General features: G+C 42.8%; 1 protein-coding gene across 9 annotated transcripts in view; it reads left to right on the top strand.

Moving 5' to 3' along the window:
- The window catches only part of ABCC5 (ATP binding cassette subfamily C member 5), a 75529-nt gene that overhangs the window by 20726 nt on the left and 34789 nt on the right, over positions 1–20014 (top strand). For 4 of the 9 annotated variants that reach the window (XM_010976365.3, XM_031452210.2, XM_031452205.2 and 1 more), the window contains exons 3-11: positions 2869–3026; positions 3218–3373; positions 4068–4215; positions 9031–9264; positions 9397–9570; positions 10189–10336; positions 12533–12681; positions 13081–13188; positions 16709–17065. In XM_010976365.3, the coding sequence (XP_010974667.2) occupies positions 2869–3026; positions 3218–3373; positions 4068–4215; positions 9031–9264; positions 9397–9570; positions 10189–10336; positions 12533–12681; positions 13081–13188; positions 16709–17065 (1632 nt within the window). The other 5 variants (XM_064493312.1, XM_031452245.2, XM_064493313.1 and 2 more) reach the window with 5 other exon arrangements.

Below are 20014 nucleotides of genomic sequence, written 5' to 3'. Positions count from 1 at the left end.
ACTTGTATTATTTATAAGTGTGCTGCAATTTCTAGATATTTGAAGATTTTCATGTTATCTTTGTTACTGACTTCTAATTGAATTCCAGGTGGTCAGAGTTCATACACTGTGATGTCAGTCTTTTGAAATTTGCTGAGGTTTGCTTTATGGCCCAGCATATAGTTCATTTTGGCAGCTATCCAGTGTGCACTTGAAATGGTATTATTTTAATTTTTTCTCTTCTTCTAAAGCTTTAGACATCCATATAAGGCTGGTCCTTGTCAGCTTCTCTACCTACTTTGTGTGTATTCCCAGTTTCTACTTCCTTCTAGTGATATGCTTATGTTTTTTTAATGTGTCTTTCTCCTTTCTCAACCCAGTGGTTTTCTTGTCTTATAGGCAGCTTAAAGGTTATAGGCAGCTTAAAGGTTAAATAAATAAATAAAACAGAATGAAACAAAAAAATCTTTTGTTGTGTACTTGAATCTTAGTAGTCTTAAGTTTATTTTTAGGTGCCATAGTCCCCAGCTACTTAAATAAGTGTTCATCTTATACCTAAGGACTTTATATAAGAATTCATTCTTGTTGGAGAGGGTGTGGAGAAAAAGGAACCTTCCTACACTGTTGATGGGAATGTAAATTGGTGCAGCCACTAAGAACAGTATGTAGGTTCCTTAAAAAACTAAAAATAGAGCTACCATGTGATCCAGCAATCTGACTCTTGGGCATATATCCAGAAAGGACAAAAATTCTAATTCAAAAAGATACATGCACCACAATGTTGATAGCAGCACTATTTACAATAGCCAAGACATGGAAGCAACCCAAGTGTCCATCAGTAGATGAATGGATAAAGAAAATGTTGTGTGTGTATATGTACATATATATAATGGAAACTACTCAGCCATAAAAAAGAATGAAATAATGCCATTTGCAGTAACATGGATGGACCCAGAGATTATTATATTAAATAAAGTAAGTCAGACAGAGAAAGACAAATGTCATATGATATCACTTATATGTGGAATCTTAAAAAAAAATAATACAAGTGAACTTATTTACAAACCAGAAACAGACTCATTGACTTAGAAAACAAGCTATGGTTACCAAAGGGGAAAGGGTTGGGGGAAGGGATAAATTAAGACTTTGGGATTAACATATACACACTACTATAAAATAGATAAACAACAAGGACCTACTGTATAGCACAAGGAACTATATTTAGTATCTTGTAATAACCTGTAATGGAAAAGAATCTGAAAAAGAATATATATATATATATATATATATATATATATATATATATATATATATATGTATATGTATAACTGAATCACTTTGCTGTACACCTGAAACTAACACAACATTGTAAATCAACTATACTGCAATAAAAATAAATTTAAAAAAGAAGAGTTTATTCTTTTCTTGGTGTTGATGCCTTTGTCATGCTGTGTTATTCTTTTGAAACCTTGCCTTTTGACAAAAGGGAAAAAATGTGCTTCCCAGTTGCTGTGTACTCTCCTGATACTGACCTTATCCTGAAGATACGTAACTATGCTGTGACAGAAAGCTATTGTATTTGAGGAGAGAGCTACCTGGGCATGCAGGTGACCCCCAGGCGCGAATTCTGCCCCTTCATTTCCACCAATATCTGAGTTCCCTTTGTTCTGTGTGGAAAAGAGGTGGCGCATCAAAATTGAGGCTCTGCTTTGTTTGAGGCACAGTGTGTTAGGTGCTGCACCACGTAACTTTTTCTTGATTTGGGGATCTATTCTTTCTTGCTAGTTTGCAATAATTGCTTGAAATATTTGTGATAATGTGAGAAAAGGATAAGTTCCTTATAATCCTTACTTAAGGAAAAGAATGATTCTGCTTCTGCAACTGCAAAAGTAACTTTCAGTTACTTTTAGAGTAAATGGGGATAGATGTGTCCAGGTTCTTGGCCACCCTCTTCTGCCACAGTCAGATTTTGAATTACATGCATTTTTGTTAATATGATTAATTGGTATTTACAAGCTTTACAGTAAATATGTGTAACTTTATATTTCCATTCATGGGAACCTCTACTTCATGCTGCGGAAATCTGGGTACTTTCAATTAAAAAATAAATAAATAAAGTGAAAAGGAAAAAAAAAACACATTGTAACTGACTATACTTCAATTAAAAAAAATAAAGTGAAAGAAAAAAATCTGGGTACTGGAGCTCATCAGCTGTGCAGCCAGAGTGAGGGAGGGCCCCTGGTCTGCCTTCTCTGTTTCTGATAAGACAGAGAGGAGGCGTGTGTACATCCTGGCTTTTTTTGCATGACCAGGCTGTTTAACTGGGGGTGATTGTGAAATTTTTATCATAGAAAATGGGCAATAGAATTTGCAGTTAGTAGTGAAGTAATTGACTCTCAGTCCATATTGGGAAATGAAAAATAGAACATTTTGGTGACAAAAATACAAATTTTAGGACATAAAACACAAGTGAATCCTAATAGAAACTGGACTTCAGTTAATGATAACATGTCAGCATTGGATTGGCAATTGTGTCTAACATACCATGCTCATGTAAAATGTTAATAATGGAGGAAACAGATGAGGAAGGGGGGGGGGAGGCGAGGAGGTGTATGGGAACCCTTTGTGCTTTCTGCTCAATTTTTCTGAACCTGAAAGTGCTCCAAAAAATAAAATCTATTAGTTTAGAAGTTTTAAGTATCTGATTTAATGTTCCTTAGCAAGACCGTATCATACAAGTTAGTGTTTAACCTCCTGATCATGGGATTTCTTGGGTAAGATGAATCTGGTTTGCATTCTGAGCTGTTGTGTCAGATAGATTTGCTTCTCTCTGTTTTCCCAATGTTCATCACCTGTGCTTTTGCCTTCTCTCACTATCTATTGGAACAGCTGGATTGCCAAGATGCCTTGGAAACAGCAGCCCGAGCTGAGGGCCTTTCCCTGGATGCCTCCATGCATTCTCAGCTCAGAATCCTGGATGAAGAACATCCCAAGGGAAAGTACCATCACAGCTTAAGTGCTCTGAAGCCCATCCGGACCACTTCCAAGTAAGAGGCTCTGCAGGTTCATGACTTGTCTGTGAAGCTCCAAAAATATTTTTGAAAATTCAGGCTTAGATTGGACCATTTGGGAAAAACTGTGTTTAGTCAGGTGCTCTGTGTACTAGGCAGTGTGTGATAAATGTTGGCTAGCCTCTCGCGTGTGTTGACAATCTTGTGTTTGGGTTTTCTCCCCTCAGACACCAGCACCCAGTGGACAACGCTGGGCTCTTCTCCTGTATGACTTTTTCTTGGCTTTCTCCTCTGGCTCGCATAGCCCACAGGAAGGGGGAGCTCTCAATGGAGGATGTGTGGTCTTTGTCCAAGTACGAGTCTTCGGAGGTGAACTGCAGAAGGTAGGTGTCTCTGTTCCACCCTCGTCTGGATGCATAGGGCCTGAGCGAGGGTGTGGGTCCAGCAGTGTAAGGTCCAGAGCTCTGTGCCCTTTTAGGATCTGAGCTATCCTAGGGAGGGAGGGGAGCCTGGGGGTAGCTTTCTCTTTACTCTTCTGCTTTATCTCGTATTTCACCTTTAATCCTGTTTTAACCATGGGCTTTCTCTCTCTCTCTCAGCCCCACTTCTCTTCCTGAGTCTGCAGGGAGATTATGTTGCTGCCTTGTGACAGAATACATTTTTGTGGTAGCTGATTGTCATGGTTAAAATCTAGTTTACAACTTTACTTTTTACCGCAGAATCCTTCAGAAAGGGATGGGGACCCTTGAGAAAGGAATTTCTTATCCACACACAAATTCTGTTCAGGGATAATTTTTCTGGGTGGAAGGAAAGACTTTCATTCTCATCAATTTCTGAATCCTGAGAGGCTCTCTATACCGGGTAAATATGTAGTTACCCAGGAAGTGTCTTTTTTCCCCCCAGAAGGTGAAGACTATGTACATACTTTTAGAGGAGAGACTGGTGTTGAGTGGCAAAAAGTGATGGCAGGAGGGAAGCTGGGGGAGGGGTGTGTGTGTGTGTGTGTGCGTGTGCGCGCGCGCGCGCGTGCCTTTTCCCTGGGGAGATGTGTAACGGAGGACATGTGCCTTTGTTAAGACTAGAGAGATTGTGGCAAGAAGAGCTAAATGAAGTTGGGCCAGACGCTGCTTCCCTCCGGAGGGTTGTGTGGACCTTCTGCCGCACCAGGGTCATCCTCTCCATCGTGTGCCTGATGATCACGCAGCTGGCTGGCTTCAGTGGACCAGTAAGTCCTAACCATCCTTTCTGACAGCCTCCAGAGGCCCGGCCATGGCCAGCGCTAACATTCTCGTTCTGTTGCAGGGGTTGCGCTCACCTCTGGGCTAGTTAGCAGCCTTAGCGATGCCTCCAGGTCTGTTGAAAGGGAACAGTTGGTTTTGGGGTGAATGGTGGTTTGTCAGAAGCCGGAAGGATGAGGGGGCCGTGTTGCCAGAGAAGAAGCAGAACTGGCTTGTGGTCCTGGGGTGGGGGCGAACCTGAATGATTCCGGCTCTGCACAGGACTGCGCTGCTTTGCCGCGCATTGACCTGAAATGACACTCCTGGTTCAGGAAGACGCGACTGCGGTGCTGTGAGCAGGCGAAAGCAATGCTGTGTGGATAGGCTGTCGAGTTGGTGCCCATGACGTGCTGAATGCCTGGGGGCGGAGTTGTCACGTGTTTGACGGTTCTGTGGCAAATGAGCCCTTGAGAAACCAGAGGACTGTTGACATTTTTAGAGCCTAACTGGGAGTTTGTTTTAAGTTTTGGTTTATAGTGTAAACCGTGTGGCAGGTGTTGGGGTGGCAGCCATGGTTCTTCCTAGCGTTGGCGAAGCAGAGTAGGGGAGAAGAGTGATGTTCACATTGTTTTCTGGACCACTATTTCTTACACCTGCTGTGCTGCCTTACACGTGAGACTTTGTTTAAATCTATTCTCTACATATTTGCCTTGAGGCATCGGAGCAGTAGTTCTCCTTATACTGTGCATTTTCCGTGTGTGGGTAAGCTGGAGGTTCATGGTTTTGGTAAGTATGTGCCTAAGATGCATGGTGATTAGGTAAAACTAATTTGCAGTTTTTCTGTTTTTTTTTGTTTGTTTGTTTATTTATTTTTGTTTTTGTTTTTAATGTTTGATGCCTTTTAAAAGTTTTGATCTCTTTTCTGAAGCAGTGAACACTACTTTTCTGGTATTGGGTTTCTTATTAATTGACCAACTAACACACTTTAATAATAAGTTTTAAGTAAGAGGGACCATGTAACTGAATATCATGTTACTGACCAAAATGGCAAACATTTTCATAGGACCAGCTTCCCCCAAGAAGAGCTTCTGTCATTGTTTCACTACAGGGCTGGTGGCTGCTCTGATCTTTCAAGGAATTCTTTCAGCTGGGTAGCACGGTATACAGGCTTTCTTTACTCCATTTGGCCAGTGCCAGAATTTCATTGGCTCCTCCCACTGCCCCCTCCCCCCAATTCCATAGATTGTTGGGATTTTCAGTTTTACTTGGGAAAAAAATTTACCTATGCTTGTTCAGCTTGGGGGCCTTACAGTCACTCCCTTGAGCATCTGCATATTCCTTAATCTCTTTTAAGGCACAGAGCACTGGAAAACTAATCTCTAGTAAACTCTTCTAGATGCCAGGGAAAGCTGAGAGCCTTCCTTTAATAGGAAAACAGCAGCATGCTTTTCCTTCTCTCCACCCTCTTGGGGAAGAGCACCTTAAGGACTGTGTTATTTCATGAGATTTTTTCCTAGAACAATTGAGAAGGCGGTCGTCTCATCCACAGTCTCTCTAGCTGATATAAAAAGATTTCAGATTGTGAGCAATGCAAACTCCTTTTTTTGGAGCTCCAATTCTAACAGATTTCTTTTTAATTGGAAATTGAAGAATCAGGCCGGTTTTGAGATTAGTACTAATGATGAGCACACCTTCCATCTGTGGATTGAAATCCCCTCGAGGGACATCCATCTTAGATTTTTGCATATTTGCTAACATGGCAGGGCTTTCAAACTGGCTTAGTCTGTTCTTACAGAAATCTACGTAAGAGCTGACTTCCTAAATATCATAGTTTTTTAATCTTCTCTCAGGCCTCACTGAACCTTGGTAGCCATATGCAGAGCAAATGAAACACAATCAAGTGACTGTGTTTTGTTTTGTTTTTTAACTGCTGGCCAGCTGAGACTGGACCTTTATGATCAAGATGATCTAAGGTTTCAGCGATGCCAGCAAACCAGCACTCTGTGCACGGTGTCCCAGGGTCACCGTAGTGTTAATGGAGGGCCAGAATCTATAAGGGTATGGTTCTGACCTATGACAAGTGGCCAAATTGCTAAACTTGCAGAGATGACTTGTGGCCTTGGATTAAAACAGTTTTAAAAAAACCAGGCCTGACTTATGATCTGTGTGTAAAGAATTAGCATCCGCCCTGTAGATCTGCAAGAGAAGACTTCCTCCTGCAGTGCTATCTCTCGGTGAATGCTAACTCTGCTCAAGGTCCTTTTGGGGAAAGGACAGTGAAAAGCCTCTAGAGAGGTAAGTTTCCCACCCTTCCAACCTCTCTCCAGCTGCAGCTTGCTTGGTGCTGTCAGGATCTGGATTTGGGGGGAGTGTCTCTGTAGTGGAACTAGTGACAGAAGCTGTTCTTTAGAATTTTCAGGATGGCTGTATTCTGCGGTCAGAATGAGAGAGTCAAGCTGGGCAGAATCTCTCGCCAAGAGTTCAGGTAAGGTAATGTTTATTCACTGGGAATGCTTTCCACAGCCAGACAGCTATGCTGACAGTCTCAAGTTTTCTCACAGTTTGTTTAAATTTAAATGATAAATTTATAACCCTTTAAAACTAAATTTTGGTTGGATTTTTCATGCGAGCCTTTTTTTTCTTTATTCCATACAAAATAGTTTGAAATGTAATTGTTTTTTAAAAAAACTCTGTGCTGAAAGTTCTTTAATCTGCTGTTTCCTCTTTTCCCTCCCCTTTGAAAGTTTTGCATAGTGTTAAGCGTTCATTTTGTCTTTTACCTTCCCCCTGCTCCTCCCCTCTGGGAGGTACTAATGCTATTACCTGGTGCTGAAAAATGGCACAGTCAATAAAGGTATGGGAAGGAAGGAACCCCAAACTGCAACCTGCTGTCCTTCCACGCCTTCCTTTGGAGACTGCTCCGTCAGTGCCAAGGTGTGTGAGAAAATGCTTTACCGCACCGCCATCTTACTGAGTTGCTTCACGTGAGGAAAATGGGGCTTTGACCCTGCCATTCAGTGACTCAGTTCCACATTTTGGATTGAATACTGGAAAAGAAGCCAATCTTCTTGCTAGTAAACCAACAACCCAGCTGTATGCAGTGGTGACCCAAACAGTGGATATAAAATCAAAAATCTGAGGGAGGGGAGAGATGGGATACAATAATTCTTGGAAACTGAAATCTCCTATTTATTTGATCAGGTTATTTACTGAGACTTGACATAAATCTGATTGGTGGGGATCGCTTAGAATCTAGTCGACATCTGGTATTAATTTCCTCTCAGGAAAAACAAGAAATACCGATTCATGCAGAGAGAGTCTGGGTTCTGGAATTCAGCATTAGCTGCTTCAGGACAATTGCATCTGGCCTCCATTTTTGTCTGTCATTCAAGTGCTGTCTCCTGGCAACAGTACCTTTTGCTATAAAGATCGGGTAGACGGGTGGATGGGCTTCTCGTTAATTTTATTTTCTTCCTTCGGGGAAGGGGATTGGTTTGGCTTTCTTTGTTGTGGTTTGTTTTGTTTCATTTTTGGCAAGATCAACTTTAGCTGCAAGGACTCGAAAAGACTCTGAAGGACGCCGCCCATCTTTCCTTGAGGCCTAGATTTTTGTATACCGTCCTGAGCAGAGGTCACACTCCTCACAGCCTAGTGAACCAGTATCGCCAGTGATTTTAAGCAGAGTCACCTCTTTGGGGAGTTTTTAGTTTTGTTTTGTTTTTTAATTCTCTTTCCTTAGCAGCAAGGTCTTTATTCCTGGAGAATCTCCTCTATTGCAGACTCGCTGCAACTTCAGGAGCCATACCCGATTAAGTGCTGTCCGCTTGATGTGCTACTCCGGACTCCGGAAACAGATCTTGGTTCTATTCTGTATCTCCACTGTGTGTGGCTAAAACAACAGTCAAGGCCAGACGACCTGTTAGCTGGCTTGCCCTGTATAACTCCACTCTGTATGTTCCCATGTATGTTACCACAATGCTCCTCCTACTGTACAGTGTCTGTGAGATGCTCTTTGAAGATGGTACTTTTTTTTTCATTTTCAATAAAAGTACATTACCTCCCACTTCCTGGTATTTAATCCTGTTGCTGAATGTGCCTTGTGTGAGTGTGTGCTCCGGCGTTGCAGGACCTCAGAGCTGGAGGTGGCACTCGGTGGTTCTTGGGGGCTGGCTGCCTTCCCTCACTGCAGGTGGTGTTAGACATGTGCTACCTGAGGTAACATGTTTTTGTTTTTGGGAGGGAGCGGGGAATGGGGGAGGGCCCACGGGAGGGTCTCTGGATTTGGATAGTCTGCTTTGTTTGCTCTCTTCTGTACTATTAAACTGCTGATGTTTATTTTCAGGAATGTTTTGCAAATGCACTTCTCACTCTTCCCCAGTCCAACTGTAGGTACACTGTTCCTTTTTATCAAATAAGCACGTTTGAAACGATCCAAAAAAAAAAAAAAGGTCTTAATTTCATGTAAAGAAATGTACCATTGTGTGAAGATACTGGAGTAAGGTCAAATATATACTTTTTAATGACCGTGTGTTGAGAATGAATTTCAGCTCATGGACAGGTTTATGTTACATTAGAAAGAGTCACGATTTTGATGGTGTCCTGAAGGAAGAAAGTTTCAAATTAGACCTACCTCCTGCAAAATGCCCTGTGTAAGTTGTGGCAGGTGGGCTGACAGCAATATTTGGTCCTCCAGGGAGGTGTTTCTCTGCTTAGTCACTGTCAAACACAAAGAGCTGCCTCCTCTTTCTAACTTAACATAAAACTGTGGTGTGGTGTGTGGGTGCCGTGGAGATGCTGACAATGGTGTGTGTTTCTCCCTGTAGGCCTTCGTGGTGAAACACCTCCTGGAGTACACCCAGGACACAGAGTCTAACCTCAAGTACAGCTTGCTGTTAGTCCTGGGCCTCCTGCTGACAGAAATCGTGCGTTCTTGGTCACTTGCACTGACTTGGGCATTGAATTACCGAACTGGTGTCCGCTTACGGGGGGCCATCCTAACCATGGCGTTTAAGAAGATCCTTAAGTTAAAGAACATTAAAGAGAAGTCCGTGGGTGAGGTGAGTGAGGGGTGTTTGCTGCAGGGCAGTGAGAAAGCTCCCCGCTCGGGCTCTTTCTTTCCATTAGGTCCCTGCTGTGTCCATCCCCTTACCCCTGGGACCGGCCTGCTCACTGCTCTTTGTGTCTCGTAGCTCATCAACCTGTGCTCCAACGATGGGCAGAGGATGTTCGAGGCAGCCGCCGTTGGCAGCTTGTTGGCTGGAGGACCTGTTATTGCCATCTTAGGCATGATTTATAATGTCATTATTCTGGGACCAACCGGCTTCCTGGGATCAGCTGTTTTTATCCTCTTCTATCCTGCAATGGTGAGTAAGCCTCCTTACCATATTTTGGCAGCTTCTCCTTAGATGAGTTATTTCTTTTGGGCTATATATAGTAGGCACCACTGAGGTATCACGTTTTTGATTGGAAATTTCCTCTAAGCAGTTAGCTGGTTTGGAAATGTCTACAATGAGCTAGACAGTGTTCAATCTATCAGGCAGAGTTTTGACTTCAGAGGAAGTAAGGTGTCACTTGAATAAGGCAGTAGCTCCTGAATGAGATTAAAAAAGAGGAAGTGTGAGTGAAAGAGAAGGTCAGCAGGTGAACCCTGCCCCCAGGTAACATAGGAGTGCTTGAGTCTGCTCTGGCAGATGCTGACTGACATGGCTCTCCCGCTTCCCTTTGGTAGGAACAGATATCTATGGTAACTCTGATGACAAATACTTACTTGTCTTAAGTTTCTTACAAAGGGATAAGAGTTAAACACTATTTGACTATCATTTAACAGACCACTTTGATTAAAAGTCAGTGCAGCGACACTCACTTTATGCAATGCTCACTTTATTTACAATAATCTTAAGTGGATTTATTTCCCCAAAAGACTAGACAGTTCTTAAATCTGAATAAACTCTGATTTGGCATGAAATCACTTTTCCTTTCAGATGTTTGTATCACGGATCACTGCATATTTTAGGAGAAAATGTGTGACCATCACAGATGACCGTGTCCAGAAGATGAATGAAGTCCTCACCTACATTAAATTTATTAAAATGTATGCCTGGGTCAAAGCGTTCTCTCAGAGTGTACAAAGTGAGTTTAAAGACTTTGTATGTCTATATGGTAGAAGGACTTTGGCTTCTTTGCTTCCTGAACACATTAGCTACTGGGAATGCTGATGTTACAGGATCATTATATCTTGCATTCTTGTAGTACCTTATGAACTTTACATCAATAGGGGTCTTAGAGACTGGAACCCATAACCTCATCTCACAAATGAGGAAATTGAGACCTGAGAAAATTGTGATTTTTTTTGCCAAGATAATATAGCTGGTTATGAGTAATTCACTCAGTTTCAAAGCCCCCATCTATACTTTAATCCAGCCTGTAATTTTCTGGTCTGGCCATGAGGACATCACAGAAAACATGATCAAGTGGGTGCTGAGAGCTCCACTTCTGCGTCCTCTACTCTGTGGGTTCATGTCCACTACAGGTAGGTAGGGGTGAGATCCTGGGGGGATGAGTGCTGGGAGAAGCACTGGATGGGGTGTCAGGACAGCTGGACTGTGGGCCTGCCTCTGCCACTCAATCACAGAGGTTTTTGAATTTTTTTTCACTCAAATAATTGATTCGTGTTGAGTCACAAGGCTCTCAGTGCCTGGCCCTATCCTGACCCATAAATTCAGTGCAGACTTAAACATGTATGTGAAAGCCGCAAAGCTTGGAGGAATAATTAGCACAGGCTGGGCATTCAAAAGGATCTCAACAAAAGTTGAAATCTTGGGCTTTAAAAAAGGTGAAACTAAAGAAGAATATATTTAAGGCATTTTAGAGTTTAAACAAGAAGACGTAATTACATTTAAGCTTAATTTAAATATAAAAGATATGGTGGTTTGAGATTTGCAGATACTAGCTAATATATGTAAAATAGATAACAAATTCATACTGTATATATAGCCCAGGGAAGGATATTCAGTATCTTGTAGTAACTTATGGTGAAAAAGAGTGTGAAAACGAATATATGTTTGTTCATGTAAAAAAATTAAAAATAAATAAATAAAAGATATGGGCTGTTAGTGGACCATAACCTCATAGTGAACTAACCTGAGTATGTTCCAATTAAAAAGTTGGTGCAATTTTTTGTTGAATAGAAATGCAGTGTTCAGATCAAGGAAGCTGTTTTATTTTCACTGCTTGGTTTGTTGAGTAAACCTTCAGGAACATTGTGTCCAGTTCATAAACTTTCATTATGAGCAGTCATCCAGAGGGCGGTGACCACTCAGAAGTGTCCAGTATGGATTAGGCTCCTTCATTAAGTAGTGAGTGTGTTGCCAATAGATTGGAACAATTGGGTGCTATCAGGACATCTGCCAACCATGTTGTTGGCAGGGTCACACTGATGGTCCATTCTGACCCTCATTTTCTAATTTTCTCGGTTTTATAGTCTTCTTTCTGAGATTCTGCTCGTTCTTCGGCCCCTGATTTTACCTCTGTATATTTGCTTGAAAAGAGCATTCTTGCTCACTATAGACTTGGGCAAGGTATATGATAAATGTTAAAGCAATGAGTTGGACTTTTTAAAAGTTTGACTTAAGAGCTGGCTCTAAAGATAGTTCCCAGGGTTTGGGGCAGTGGCACCTTTAAGGTCAGTGCACAGCCTCTCAGAAGAATTGCTTTTATGTTTGAAAATACCTCTCCACTTTGTTGTACTTCCTACTCCATGGTTACTCTGTTAATAAGGCTGTTGGTTTTGCAAATGTTTAAGAAAAATCATTCTGCTTACAAAAGTTGTTTTTTACTCATCTTCTTCCTGCCATCCTTACTGCTTTGGGTGTGAAAGCCTCTATCCTAGCACCAGCACACTAGTAAATCTTAATCCCTTTTTATTTCTCCATGACTGTTGTATAGTCTTTCCTCTAAGTATGTAAGCAAGAAATAAACAACAACCAGGTAAACAAACAAAACTGACAATGGCAGATATAATTAATGTGTTCTGTCCTTCTAAACATAAGAAATTTGCAGAAAAGAATCAGGCTAAGGCAGAAGATGATCATTGTACTGATAGGTAGTGACTGTCTTCTATTAGATTCATCCCCATGATTAGATCCATTTCAAACCTCAGGCTTTTGTGATAGTAATTAATAGTCCAATTGACTGAGTTTTTTGCGTCATAAGTGTTACAGGGTTGTTTTAAAACCCACCTACTTGGTGGCTGAAGACCTGCCAAGTGTTGTTTGGTGACAGAGGAGCAACATCTCATAATTTCTTTCACTTGCTTCTTATTCTTAGAAATCCGAGAGGAGGAACGTCGGGTGTTGGAGAAAGCCGGGTACTTTCAGAGCATCACTGTCGGTGTGGCTCCCATTGTGATGGTGATCGCCAGCGTGGTGACCTTCTCTGTTCACATGACCCTTGGCTTTGATCTGACAGCAGCACAGGTCAGCGAGCCCTCAGAGCTTGGGGACATGTTAGAAATACCACATATAGAGATGCTCTGGTCCTCTTGTTAGTAGATTTGGATTTTTTCATTCATGCAGTTAATCCGAGAAGTGGAGGAGTGGAGACTTAGCTCCACTGCACAAATAGCGCATGGGTTGTTTTTAGTCAGCCCAACTTTGGATTTAGTTCTGAAAATATAGATCATCGTTTGGCTCAGATTCACTGAGAATTTTAATTGGAAGTCTCATAAAAATATATATCTGAAATATATCTGACTCGTACCAACAGTTGACAGTTAAGTTGCAGCCTCCTTAAAGCTGAAAGGAGGTTGATGGCGTCTTGTTCTTTTAGTTGCATAGCCTCATCAGGCTCAGTTTCTTCTCTTTTCCTATTTTCAGGCTTTCACAGTGGTGACTGTCTTCAATTCCATGACTTTTGCTTTGAAAGTTACCCCGTTCTCAGTAAAGTCCCTCTCAGAGGCATCAGTTGCTGTCGACAGATTTAAGGTAAGTGCTTCCTTTCCCTGCTCCCTGTCAGGAGCTGTCCTTGGCAAAACTAACTGCTGCCTTTATTCCAATGGGCCACGCCGGCTGGCTGCACTTGGCTTTTTTCATCTTTAGCCTTTTGACAGTTGGTGAGAAAGGAGGCAGCAAAGGAGGCTCAGTTAAGGGACTTTTTCAAAGAAATATTAATTTTTACCTTTTGTAGACAGCCTACCTAGTTCTGGGCTCCCAAAATTACACCGTTCCCCTTCAGAGCTAGTCCCTTCTGCCTGGACCTAACATGACACCTGTTATAATTTACTGGGCCTTTAAGTGATTCAAACCTAGGTGATTGGAATTGTCAAGTGACTGTCAACTTTCTCTCGCCTTGATCTACATCTGCCTCTATCAACACGCTGTTGGTCATAAGCCTTTTTTGATACTTTCTTTTGTCTGTCCTGCGGTTGCCACTCCTGATACAGGGAATGGTCAAAAGGGAATAGTCATAAAACTAGATCATACGAGAAGTGCAGTTAAGTACGTATCAGGGTTTTTTTTTCTCTTGTGGGTGGTTAGTTGGTCTTGCCTTGACTGTGTTCTTTGTGCCTTCAGAATAATACAAATACAGGACACTAGAGATAGATATATTTGGGAAGGTGGAGGAAGGTCGATATTTGAAAATGGTTAATACAGTGAGGGAAAAAAAAGGGAACAGCACCTGTGTGTGGCTGGACTTTGCTGACAAAGCCACTGTGTAGCTCCTGCTAGTCCTTCTTGGCTCATGAGAGCAATACAAAAGCAGCGTCGGTGCCTCGAAGGCTGGAGGCACAGGTGTTCAAGGGACTGATATCATCACCTTTGGTGTTCAGGAGAAAACAAATTGGGTTTTCCTCATAAGAAGAATGGAGACTAGCTTCCCAGGGTTTCTTTATATTCTACTTGTTTACAGTTAACCGGGTGAATGTTGTTTGGTCAGGAAAGCTAGTCTTCAAGAATGTACCCCAAGCCCTCTCTCACCCCAGCCCAGCTGCTAGAAGGTCAGGCTCCAGGGCCACGTGAAGAGAAGTGGTCTGATTGGAACCTGAGCTTTTATTTTGGAGAACCCGCCATATCTAGTCTTTGAAAAAGTCAGATGTTTTGACCATAAATTTGTCCCCCTTTTTTGTTTCTCTGTCCTTTTTAGTGAATGGATTTGGTGGCATTTTGGATGAAGGAATAGGAATTTTTGGTATCAATTTGTTCTCCCCTTGTTTCTTGAGAGCTGTCTTCTTTTCATTTACTAGTGAGAACTTGTATTAGCGGGTAGCTTTCCACATTATGGCTCCTTCCTCTACCCAGGAAGCGTCAGAGTTAATAATAGAAGCAAAATCACCCACAGCTCTGTCATATGCCCCAGGAGGGTGAGTCTCCTAGCTTGTTCCTCTTGGCAGTCTCCTCCTCCCCCTCCCCCGCCTCCACTTGTAGGAGGATGATAACTTGTAGAAAGGCAGTGAGAGGTTGCTCACCTTATAACTTTTCTGATAAGATGATCACCAGTGTAGTATTGCTAGATTTAGCTGATAAAAACATAGACACCCAGTTAATAATTGCATGGGACATACTTATACTAAAAGGTTATTCATTGTTTACCTGGAATCAAAATTTAATTAGGCCTCCTGTATTTTATCTGTCAACCCTATGAGTAGTCGCCTTTCAGCTCAACAGATACATTCTGAATTGATTCTTTCAGTGAATTAGAGTAGTGTTTTGATGGTCAGTGTCCTGTGGTAGAGTTGAGGTTTATGGCTTATGTACCTCTAAGATCCTGCTGTCCTGGCAGGTGCAAATCCAAGTAGGTAAAAAGTCAAGTGTCATGAGGCCCTTGTGTGCCTCAGCATGTCCAGGCAGAGAAACCTGAAGCTGAAATCCTCCTGGGAGGAGTGTGGGGACCAGCTGGGCAAACTAGAGGCACTAGCAGAGTTTAATAGACCATGGACCCTAAAAGATCCTTTTGGTGACTCTTTAGGAGAGCAAAATGGTGGGAATTCTGTCAGCACATGGTTTCACTCTGTGAAGAGGGGTCAGAATGTTTGGCCGATTGTTCTGAGCCCAGTCTCTCAGGAAGGTTCTGAACAAGTGAAACCAGTGGCTCTTTTCAGAAAACTAAACTTAAAGAAAAAAATAAACTTTTTTTTTTTTTCAAAAGGTTGATCAAGGGGGGGCAGGATATAGCTCAGTGGCAGAGTGCTTGCCTAGCATGCACGAGGTTCTGGGTTCAATCCCCAGGACAGCCATTAAAATACATAAATAAATAATAAACCTAATTACCTCTCCCTCTATCAAAAAAAAAACGAATAAAAGGTTGATCAAGAGTAAGATTATCTAGGAGATTTAGAAACATGACACTTCTGGAAAGATCAGGGATTAGGTTTGGAGAGATGTGGCAATTTAGGGATGAAAAGAGCAACCTTAGAAGTTCAGGATTTAGGAGAAAGGGCTTCTCTCAGGCAGGGGAATTATATGTTACATTTAATAGCACCTGCAAACTTTAAAATAGTTAGGGTTCCTTGGTAACTAAGCAAAGAGTCCTGACACTAAAAGTCATCTTTTCTCTAAAGACTTTCTAATGTTGTTTTTTTTAAAAAGTGTTTTTTAATCATATTGGGAATCCAACTGGGATAGCGCCCTTAGAGAAGATCACTGGGTTAAGGGAGGTGTCAGAAGTGGGTTCAAAGTCACATGAAGGTCCTGGGCTGAGGTTTATTATGGTTAGTGTTTCAGATCTAATTTCAGAAACACTTGGCTTTTCAAGCCTTCCATTTTTCTTTCCCTGCCATAACTCAGTGGAGCTAGGGGAATGAGTGGGAGGAAAGAGTCTTACTTTCTTCCCAAGGATGTTTCTGAGGGAACTACCCTTCACTTCCACACAAGTCTTTTGTTTGAATTCTCACAAGTACCGAAGCAGAACTTGGAAGACGTGAGAACTTGTTGGCGAGAAGATGTACTCTGCCATTGAGAAAACCTTAGGTACTTCTTTCTAACCGGAGCAAGCTAGGGCTGGTCACAGTCTCAGCTCAGCCTCTCTCTGCAGATGTGTGCCATGTTGTACGTGAGGAAGGTGCCCAGTCTTGGGGGTCCCCAGGGAGTGGTCTGGAAGTGAAACAGAGCAATGAGGGTCTTTGCAGGAGAGCAGTGTGCCCTTTGGCTTTTCTGCCTGCATTTTACTGCCTGTGACTCAGCAACTTACTAGTGAGAACGAGGGGCTGCACACCAGTCAGTTAAGTATCCTGTGGTCCACGTTAGACTGGTGGAAAAGGAGAAGGCAGTTTAGCGTAGAGTGTTGGGCTAGGTGAGGAGGCCCCGTCCCTGCTGAGGGTGTCCCCACACTCCCGTGACCTCCCCGTGGGCCTGAGGCTGGGCTACACTAATGAGCTACCTTTTGCCCTTCAGCTTCCTTCCACTGTATAGCCTGATGTGTTTTGCTACGTGAGTGTGCGCCCTAGGCTTGTCTCCCTGGTCTTGATCCAGTGTCTCATCTTTGCACCTCTCTCACAACTCCTATCAGAGTTTGTTTCTAATGGAAGAGGTTCACATGATAAAGAAAAAACCAGCCAGCCCTCACATCACGATAGAGATGAAAAATGCCACCTTGGCATGGGACTCCTCCCACTCCAGTATCCAGAACTCACCCAAGCTGACCCCCAAAACGAAAAAAGACAAGAGGGCTGCCAGGGGCAAGAAAGAGAAGGTGAGGCAGCTGCAGCGCACTGAGCATCAGGCGGTGCTGGCAGAGCAGAAGGGCCATCTCCTCCTGGACAGTGATGAGCGGCCCAGTCCTGAGGAGGAAGAGGGCAAGCACATCCACCTGGGGAGCCTGCGCCTGCAGAGGACACTGTACAACGTCGACTTGGAAATTGAAGAGGTAACTGTCCGCCGGGTGTCTGTTCTGGTTAGAGTGGGAAGCTGCTGTTCCTGTAGCAAAGTTCTCTGTGGCTAAGGAGCAGATCTGGCCAGCTCCACCTCTAGAAGGGATATTTAGGTGCTTAACAGTAGAAATTAATAACAGCTGATCTCGCGAGATACTTTACAAACAAGGAAATGAAGCATTCAGGTGGATTTTCCACGATTTTGCCCTGAATAGATTTGATTATTATAGTTGTATGTAAGCTGTAATAACTGTTTCTAGTTATTATAATTCTGTGTGAGCTTCTTATTAGCACTAGGCTGTGCACAGCACAGAACCTGGCATATAATAGGTATTCTTAGTGATGCTGTGTTCGCCAATTCTATTGTAACTGTTTATTTTTAATGTAAGTAAAGGGTCATTATGATATATGATGTCGCTGCCCAGCTAGCACAGGAGTATTCTCCTCCCAGCAGCCCTCCTATGGCGAGTGGCTGCCATGGAGACTCCAGGTTGGAGACTTTTAAAGTAGAGACTGCGAGGGGAGCCAGCACCACACTGAGGGCTGCATCATCAGCATCCCAAGGGCATCTACCTTCACACATTCAACAGCCATTTTTGAGTGCCAGCTCTATGCCAGGCACCGTTGTAGGGCCTGTGGATGGAGCAACAAAAACCAAATAGACAAAAATCCCTGCCCTCCTGGAGTTTATATTCTTGTGAGCAAAGACAGACAGTAAATAAGTAAACTATATTGTATGTCAGTAGGTGCTAAAGGCTGTGAAGAAAAGGGTGGGGAGCAGGTGTGGTTGCAATTTAAATAGGCTGCCTGAGGGAAGGCCTCAATTAAAAAGTAATAACAGGCTGGGGGAAGGGTATAGCTCAAGTGGTAGAGCGCATGCATGCGAGAGGTCCCGGGTTCAATCCCCTGTACCTCTTCCAAGCAAAAATCAGTGAAGAAACCTAATTACCACACCCTCAGAAAAAGTAATAACAGGCAGAGTGCTTTTATTTTTTTAATACAAATTGAAGGCTTCTGGTCTGTCAAGCCTGTCAAGCAAGCTGGTAGACATTGTTCCAACAGCATTTGCTTATTTCATGTCTCTGTCATGTTTTGGTAATTCTCAAAATATTTCAAACCCTCCATTAGCAAAAAGGTTACCACTCGCTGAGGACTCAGATGATGGTTAGTGTTTATCAAGAAAGTGTTTTTAAATTAAAATAGGTACAATTGTTTTTTTAGGCATAATGTGATTGCACACTTAATAAAGTATATTGTAAACATAACTTTTAACGTGTACTGGGAAACCGGAAAATTTGTGTGATTCCCTTTATTGCGATATTTGTTTTACTGCGGTGGTCTGGGACCAGCAATATGCCCGAGGTGTGCTTTTGAGCAAAGACTTGAAGGAGAGGGTTTGTGGATTTGTGGGGGAAGAAGAGCATTCCAGGGAGAGGGATCAGAGCATAAAGGCCCCTGTGTCCAGTGTGCCTGTCACGGGAGCAGAGTGAGCGTGAGAGAGAGGAGTGGGTGCTGAGGGCAGAGAGGGTTGGGGCTCCAGAGCCTCCTGCAGTGACTTCGGCTTTACTCCAAATGGGCAGAGAAGCCCTTAGAGGGGTTTGGAGAAAAGTGATGTGATCTGACTTACATGTGAAGAGAATCATTTTAGCTTCTGGATTCAGAAGACTGTGTAAGGAAACAAGGAAGGAAGTGAGGAAAACCAAGGAAAAATGTAAGGGTTTTCTGGACCAAGGGTGGTGGTGATGGAGGTGATAAGAAACGTTCATCTACATAATTGGAAGTGGGCGTGGGGGTTCTAATGCAGTCTATGTCAAAATCGGGAGCCACCCGCAGGCACATTACTCAGATCCAGAGCTGGAACTAAAGGGAAAACAGAATTCCAGCTCTTGGAAGCTATAGGCAAAAAGGGAGATGGTCCTCAGTGAGACCACCCAAGAGAACTAGTGTGGTTTACCATTGGAGGGCACACAAGTCAGTTTTTAACTTCAGTTAACTCTCAACAGCAGGCTTCTTATTTAATAATGATTATCTTGATCAAGGCACCTGTTACATTGCTAATCAGCTGTATGAGAGGATTATTCCTTGTAATCAGCTGAAATGTACTCTTCTCCTGTCTGTTGATCCTCATTCTGCCCTTTAGAGCCACATTCACATGACAGACCTTTAGCTGTTTGAATAGATACCATGATTCCCCCAGCCCCTGTTTTAGGGAAGGGGAGGGAAGTTAATATAAGCCTGCTGTCTTCTGTGCCCCAGGCACTCACTCCATCGTGGATGTCTTCTTTAGCCACCATTCAGTCAATGGAAAAGAGTTTTCTCTGTGTAACCTGACTGGCCTGAGCAGAGTCTGACCCTGTGACTTGGTCTCCTCCTCACCACTTGGCTGTAATCTTTCAACCTCCTGGAACATGTCAAAAGCTTTGTCCAACATATTTTTATTAAGTACCAGACATTTGGCTTGGCCCTACAAGGAGAACTCCTTCCCTCAAGTTGCTCAAAGCCCAGTAAGAGACAGTATTTGTTTAAGTAACAAGATCAAGTTCACACAGTTGGCAAGTTCTAGTGGAGTTAGGGTTCACATCAAGACCCATCTGGTGGGGGAGGATATAGCTTAGTGGTAGAGTGCGTGCTTAGCATGCATGAGGTCCTGGGTTCAATCCCCAGTGCCTCCATTAAAAAAATAGTAAATAAATCTAATTACCCCCCAAATAAAAATAAAGAAATAAAAAGACCCATCTGCCTGCAGAACCCCTGCTCTTCACAGCATCATCCTTCACTCCTTTCCTTCCCTGCGAGACTTGAGGCAATGGAGGGTTGCTGAACAAGTGGCCTTGTTAAAAATCACTGCCCATGGAGAACTCATTATTTTGCCTGAGGATGGTCAGTTAATCCCAGACGTGGTTTTCCACTTTCACGTGGGATGGATGGTTTAAATATGCCTTCAG

Source organism: Camelus dromedarius, chromosome 2 (genome assembly GCF_036321535.1).
Source record: "Camelus dromedarius isolate mCamDro1 chromosome 2, mCamDro1.pat, whole genome shotgun sequence".
NCBI lineage: Eukaryota > Metazoa > Chordata > Mammalia > Artiodactyla > Camelidae > Camelus > Camelus dromedarius.
This window is presented reverse-complemented; position numbering and strand designations above follow the sequence as displayed.